This window comes from Amphiura filiformis, unplaced genomic scaffold (assembly GCF_039555335.1).
Source record: "Amphiura filiformis unplaced genomic scaffold, Afil_fr2py scaffold_24, whole genome shotgun sequence".
In the NCBI taxonomy this organism is placed as follows: Eukaryota; Metazoa; Echinodermata; class Ophiuroidea; order Amphilepidida; family Amphiuridae; genus Amphiura; species Amphiura filiformis.
Genome location: NW_027305488.1, coordinates 1,065,585 through 1,073,340, shown reverse-complemented (window position 1 = coordinate 1,073,340; position 7,756 = coordinate 1,065,585). Strand labels below are relative to the sequence as shown.

At 38.3% G+C, this 7,756-nt stretch overlaps 1 protein-coding gene across 1 annotated transcript; it reads right to left on the bottom strand.

The window, feature by feature from the left end:
* Positions 1-2,953: 2,953 nt before the first annotated feature.
* On the bottom strand, positions 2,954-6,302 carry LOC140143597 (NXPE family member 3-like). Its single transcript, XM_072165409.1, has 3 exons — positions 5,569-6,302; positions 4,371-4,420; positions 2,954-3,930 (listed from the first exon to the last, which is right to left on the bottom strand). The coding sequence occupies exons 1-3, from the start codon at positions 6,300-6,302 to the stop codon at positions 2,954-2,956; spliced, it is 1,761 nt and encodes a 586-aa protein (XP_072021510.1).
* Positions 6,303-7,756: the final 1,454 nt, after the last annotated feature.

The following is a 7,756-nucleotide window of genomic DNA, read 5'->3' as shown; positions in this document are numbered from 1 at the left end:
TTCCAGATCGCTTTCATGAATTCCGATTAGGCGGGTCTCGTCTAATATAATAGGATTGTATGTAGTTACCATGAAGTAAATCTGAAGTGTAAAATGGATATTACCAGATGTGAAAGGATTGTATGTAGCTACCATGAAGTAAATCTGGAGTGTATTAAAATTAACATTATTATTTGTAAATTCATACAAGTCCAATTGAATTCCACTTACATGCAGACGTTTCGAAAACTACCAGTTTTCTTTTTCGATGCTATTGTTGCAATGACGATCTGTGTACAGCTGATGTTTTCTGCTGCTTAGCAACGGAATTGCCAGTTGATTTTCCTTCAGAAATCAGATCGTCAAATACGTGACTTAAGTTGCATTGCCCCTCGTCTCTGTTCATGGTGTTGCCCTGCTTCCTAATGGTGATTGCCTCCTTGATCCATCTCTTGTATCTGTAGGCAAGGATCGTAGGCAAAGAGAGTAACAGATACAAAAGATGGATCGAGGAAGCAATCACCATTAGGAAGCAGGGCAACACCATGTTTGACTACTCAGTAGTCGTGTGCACACAGTCGGATATAAGTGACTTATTACCAATATTAAATAAGTGACTTATTACCGGTAATAATGACTTATTAATAAGTGGCTTATTACCTGTAATAAGTGACTTATGTCCGACCGTGTGAACACGTATAGTGAATGATATGCTTTGCAAAAGTCTGCTTAAATCTAATCCTAAGTGAATTTAATTAATCTGCTTACCATTAATAATCCAATATGTATGTTATTCATATTGCCGACTGATTAATACATGACAACACCACTCTTTATTGTCATCATCTTCTCACGTATAGACGGCATGCAATGCGAACTTTGCCAAGTCATTCTGTCATCTTTAATAAAACTACATGGATCCATACAATAATTGTTATATCGTTCTGCATTATTTTATTGCATTGGGTCTATTATCCGAGTGGTTCCTGCTTCTTCCTAGCTTCTGTATTAATACACGGTGCAATTTGCTGTCTATCAGGCAAGCATCACTCATATACTGATAATGGACTTTGGACGCAAAATAAATATGATAAAACTTCCTTTAAAATGAGAGTGCACCAACAAAGATAACCTTTTAAATAGTCGGTCGCAACATTATCAGTCTGTAATATCGAATTGATTAATTCGAATTAAACAATTCATCGAGTGGCCATGGGTAGCGCCATTAGACATGTTACATGACTACCAAGTGACAGGTGATGGACCGTACCCACACAATTGAATAGGCACTTTTTTGATAATTTTCATCAAGGTTACTCAAAACTTACCCAGCTAATTTATTATACATCACGGGTCTCTGCCTTTTTAATATTTTATGAAAAACTTAATTTTAAAAATATCTACCAACGGAAATAAAAATCCATCGACGGATAGTCTTGTTATGCTCTCACAAACTTAGAAAAAAATCTGAAAAATCCAAAATTTTGGTCTAAAACATGCCCAAGGTTACTGCTGTCCCATTCAAAAGTACAGGAAGACCACCTACAGCGTTGAGGTCAACTTTCTAGACTTCCTGTCTACTGGCAGTAATGGCTACTACCCAGTGCTAACATCAATGAATTGTTTAATTCGAATTAATCAATTCGATATTATAGACTGATTATAGTTGCGTAGAGTGAATTTTCAAAAATGTTTAAAAGTTTAGAGCGATATCATATCGTTATGAACACGGCAGAGTGCCGACTCCGCAAAATTGCTGTTCTGAGTAAACGGCGTTTGAACATTCATGAGCACTCATTTGAAATGTATATTATAGAAGTGAATGTACACGAAATATTTGCAATACTTGCATGTTCTGAAACAATCGATATATCCCTCAAAACGCGTTTTAACAGCTATTCGGATTTATGCTATATCCAAAATGTCTCTACCACTGCTCAGTGATTGAGGTCGAATACGCATTCAAATACGTGTAAACCATAGCACGCATTCTTGATTTGGGGCTTTTGTGTAGAAATTACTGGTTGTCCTAAGGCTATGTAGACTTAAATTGCTATATAAGTTATAAATAGTCATTCCTGTAATATTTAACAAAAACTTGAGGATTTTAAAGCAGAAATAACAATATTGGCCTATATTTTGCGTATGATTTTTATTAAACCACAGCAATGTGGGAAATGTTTGTACTTATGTTGGTATCACTGGATAGAAGATACCTACAGCTATACGTTGGTATCAAATATATCAGTATACGACATGTAATATAGAAAATTCAGGGTTTCCCGCTATACAATACTACAGATCAACATGATTTGTACAGCTAAGTATACGATTCGTCTCTCTGCCGAATTCATTTATCGCACCTAGGCGCGATTCGTCCAAATCAAAATTTCAATAACTACGTCGGTGAGTAAGATTTACCATTAATTTTTGGTGGAAATAAAAGATAACCTGAAACATAATCATAAGCATACAAAAACTCAATTTGCTCAAAATTCTCGATTCGTCACTCTGCCGAATTCATAACGAATTATCACTATAATAGTTGAACTTTAAATTTAAATTTCAAATGGAATCGTGTTGCTGACAGATAACAGTGGAAGAGTATCGAGTGCACATTTAAAATGATAATCAGATAATTATGTTCTTTCTTTCTTTCTTTCTGTCTGTCTGTCTGTCTGTCTGTCTGTCTGTCTTTCTTTCTTTCTTCCTTCTTTGGAATGTTTCAGCAGTTGAAATTCTCATGAGAGTTCGGATGTTATACATACTGATATACAAAGATGACAGCACGTGACCCCCTGGAATAGTGCATGATGGGGTATAGAGAAAAAGGTCTATGTTCTTTCGACTATTATGTTTCACGTCATTATACCACACACTTGCGTAAGAAACAAATCTACTTCGTTTTCTATACACTCCATTGGCATATGCATCTCAAGTTTGGACGAATACGACAATACCATATCCCAAATGTCTACAAATATTGCATCAAGATCACCAAAACCTCCTCCATGATCTTATTCATCGCATAAAACACCCAATTGTTACTGTGTACACGTGCTTGGAAAGTAGGGTGATCGCGTGCTTGTGCCTTTTTGATAACTACTATAACTTGTCCATCACATTCTTGGCGCAATTTTTGAACAGCGCTTTTTATGGTGTGCATGCGATCTTTGTAATCGACTAACGGCCAACTTGCATAATGTGCTGCTAGACCTATAAGAATCAAATATTGGTTATTTCTTGGCAGTCTGTTTATAAGTTCCGGCTCGAAGTGTTCCATAGGACCTTTGAATGGCGCAACATCACTGAGTACTTTGGTTAATCGATTACGATGATATGTAATATTAAATGTATCCGTTTGTCGTACTTGATAAAACGTTCCCTTTTCTTCGTATCCCCAGTTTATTCTCGTGTCTAAAGCATCTACCCACTGCGCCATTGTAGAATCACCCAACATGATGACGTCATATCCGGTGAGGCATTCATTTATCATTTTTGAATTCCATATTTTGACATCATATTCTAACGAATGCCAACGGTTTTTCAGCCAATACCCTGAACGAAAGCTCGCTGCATATGATTTTTTGCCTAATAAATATCCAGAATGTATTGGTTTGCTCAAATTAAACACCGTCTCAGGATGTTTTGTTCCATATTGTTCTAAACTTAGCATGGTTTTTGATGTGTCCAAAAAAGTACCAAACCCACTGTGGACTTTCTCTGTGTCGAATAAACTGTAACGCCCAGATTTCCGGTCGGTTTTATCATCGCCCAACCAATCTGTGGACGTCGGTGGAATCTCTGTGGTCAGTGGATCTACAATTGAATCATGTCGTGATTGATGAAGCCAGTCACCAGTCATTTCAATGTTGGTATCCGTGACATTCTTAGTCGATATGATTGGTGTCCCTTCTGATTGATGTCGGCGTTGCCTTTGGTTATCATAACCTTCAAGGTAATTTAAAAAATAAGAAAACAATAATAGTCTACATACGGTAACCACAATGTCAAAAACAATACGGAAAATGTAAGATCCAACCCTGTGTTAATTAAAGTACATATACATTATTTTATTTAATGAAATAAACGACCCTTTCTCTCGCCCTTTCTGCCTGGTCAATACAAACACTTCCAACTGCAACCGGAGGTCCCGTGTTCAACCATCTCTAAATTCCATTCACTGATTGATCTTTCAAACTTCCATCAGTCCATTTCTATTGACTATCATGATTGTTTTATTTCAATAAAGAAATCACCAGATATATTATCATGCAAATCATTATAATTTAATTACGTTTTACATTTTTTACGAGTGTAACTTTATTGATGTTGATCTTGGTCAATATTACGATAGTTATATTATGGTCCCATTTTGATGCCAAACTTACCTGAGCGAACCAGCACACGCTTTCGACTCATTTCTGACATGTAATTTGGTCTGCAATTAAAGAAAGAGGAAGGAAAAACATGATGATTTACTTACGCATGAATTATTTTAAATAAGAGAACAAGGACTTTAGGTTAAAGCAAATCTCGCAACCAGGAAATAATTATAATTGTGGGATAGGCTTTTACGACGGGAGCTCATAAGCAAGTTTTTGGCGGGTTCGCTAAGAACTGTCAAGCTTTCGTCAGGAGTAGCTTTGATTTTTCAGGACAAAGTACCTAAGAATGAGACATGTAGGTCGTCCCTTTGCCTACTGCTGGCTCTGAAAAGAGCCTATAACTGAAGACTGTCTCTTGTCAACAGAGAACAAGCAAATCTCGTCTATCTGCTGAGGTAAAAGGTTTGGTGGCTCTGAAAAGAGCCGTTCACTGAAGACTGCCCCTTTTCAACAGAGAATAAGCAGACCTTGCCTATCTGCTACTGTAAAAGGTTTGATGGCTCTGAAAAGAGCCGTTTACTGAAGAGTGCTCCCTTGTCAACAGAGAAGAATATGACCTCGCAAACTGCATAGAGTTTGCAACAAGGTATGTTGCATGTCCCGTACCTCTTGTGTGATTGTTAAATGAATATGTTGCCCTTGCCTATGAGGTCAGTGATTATCGACTGACGTCAGACGATCATTTTACAACGACTGGATGTACGATGAGCGTATATCGCTTCATTGCGGACGTGGTAGAGATTTGTGATTGGTTGTTGGAAAATAGAGAGCGCCGCATACGACTGATCTCTTTGCCGTCATTTTTATTCATGGTAGAAGTTTCATTAACTCTGATTTCTAACGCTTTACGGGTCAACCTTATCCCCAAGTGGACGACTTGTGCTAGTATGGTAGTTTCATCCTACGGAGGTACATGGCCTTCTTTGCAAGCATGTTCAGCCATTGCTTTTGTTTTGTAACTCTTCGGTGTTCAGATATTCTAACCTTTAATGGTCGTTTGGTTTGGCCTATGTATTGCTCACCACAACTGCAAGGTATAGAACACACATGGTGCACGATCCGTGGGCAGAGGATCTGTCGGTTGGCTTAGGATGTCAGTCTTAATTTGGCCGACCTGGAGTAGTACATGTCTACCGGCAAGGCCTCTGGGATATACTAATACCGAAAGGTCAAATGAAAGTCATCATGAGTTCATACTTACTCTTTAAATAGATATTCTTTTCCCTTCAAAAGTCTATCCACCGGTGAGTCCAAAGCTTTCTCGCCTCCATGTGCTGTGAGATATTCCAGTGTATCACAGTGTGTCTTATTAGGCGGATGGTCACAGACGAATGCCACATGGCCAAGACCATCTGGGCCATGTCCATAATAACAGAACTGCTCTTTGTCAAATTCATAATCATCTGGAATATGACGAACCTGACATTTTTGGATCAATTTCAGATCATTTGAAATAAATTGACCGTCCCAGGTGAAAGATTCTTCATCTGGAATATAGATTTCTCTTAACCAAGTCAAAGCTTGTAGTGGGTGAACCAACGTGATGTTGATGTTAAAAGTCCCTGCGATTGCCGCGTAAAAGTAGATGCTGTAACTGCCGTTCTTGTTATCGAAGATAGCACCGGAAGTGCTGAATGTTGGATTGTGCATCAAAGCAAACCAGAAGTCTCCTCCTGTTGTTTGAGGAATGCCTTCTACATCAACAGCTTCTAAGAGAACTTCTACGATGTCTCCTGGTATGATGTCATCCTGGTTCTGCACGTGGAAAACAGATCTCTTTGCTGATGTCATTCGTTTATGAGGTGGCATTGTAATAGCTGGGTTTTCCGGGTCACTTTGACCATGTTGGGATATTCGTACGAACGGTTTTAGATCACTTTCCTGAATTCCAAGGCGGGTCTCGTCTAATAGAGTAGGATTGTATGTAGCTACCATGAAGTAAATCTGCAGTGTAAAATGGACATTACGATGATTAGAGATTACAAAGATACAAACAAATCGAGGGTTGACAAACAGAAGGCCTTAACTCACAAACGAATCCTTTGTGAGTTAAGGCCTTCTGTTTGTCAACCCTCGAAATAATACTTTATTAGACTTATAGGATAAATAGACATGTCCAAACTATATGATATTAAATTGGAATAAAAGCAATAATCCCGGGTAGTGAAGTTAAGTGTATGTGAATTCTAAGAAGTACACACATTTAAAGATAATAGACGCTTCTAACAATCAGTCCATCAAACGGACTGTCATGTCATTAGCCTTTTTGAAGTATGGCGGAAACAAAGGAGATGGCGTACTTTGGTTTGGGAATCTTTTGTATGATCAGCTGACAAAAGATTACCGTCTATGATGTTGTTGGCCTAGGGGGCCGGCCCACTGGTCATTATTACAAGGGGTGTCATGCGTGACCACGTACTTTCAAAAAGCAGAGGGGACGTGTATTTCAAGTTGCATAACCACCCGCATAGGCCTACAAGGTCTTTATTTTTTATTTTTTATTAGTGTAAAATGGACCAAAGCAAGTACTACGTGGTTGTTTGCCTACCCTAGGCAAGTAATGTCAGTCGAGAGGCCTAAAGAAAAAACAACGAAAAAGCACACGTTTTAAGGCATGGGGTATGAGCGACCTTGAAGTACAGGTATCTGGAGAAGGGAAGCAATGAGTTACCCCAAATCACAGCGACAGGTAGTGACAGGGCCGCCGAGTGCTATTCATATTTATTTTGGAAGGTTCGTGTTTGTTTTAAATTTTGGGGCGTTTTTCCAAAATTTCATATTTTTGGCGATATTTCAAAAAAGCGACATGCCAAAGACAAATCTTTTTGCACATACTTTGTTATTGCTAATACAACTCTTTTCTGCATACCTACGTTCCCGGCCTACGTTACAATTCGTTGTGGTGATTTAGTAATATTATAAATTTTGTGACTGCATTTTGGCGTTTTCGATGCGATTTTAAGCTTACCGTGATTTAACGTTGATATCTGGTCTTGCTCCTTTTATAATTTTACGTTGATCGTCGGCTTTTGTAAATAACAGAATGTAGATTGGCTCTGAATAAGTATCGTAGTCCTCTTGGTGGGTTTTTTCATGATATAATTAGTTTGTATTTTCATGTATAACTCGACCTCTGAATTTGGGGTTGAAGGCTGTTTTCGGAATACCTGTGGACTCAAACAAGTGCACGAGTGGCGACTATGGTTTTATACTTCCCGCATTCATGATTGCGTCAACGCCTAATAATATACTTCTTTGTATAGGTTGACTGTAGCTGGTATACGGCTGGTATACAAAGAATTGGTTACATGTCAATGACCATTAACTTCAGGGATAGACCCTTTGCACGCCTTTCTATCATGCAGTATCTTTACCCGCAGACATGTGCC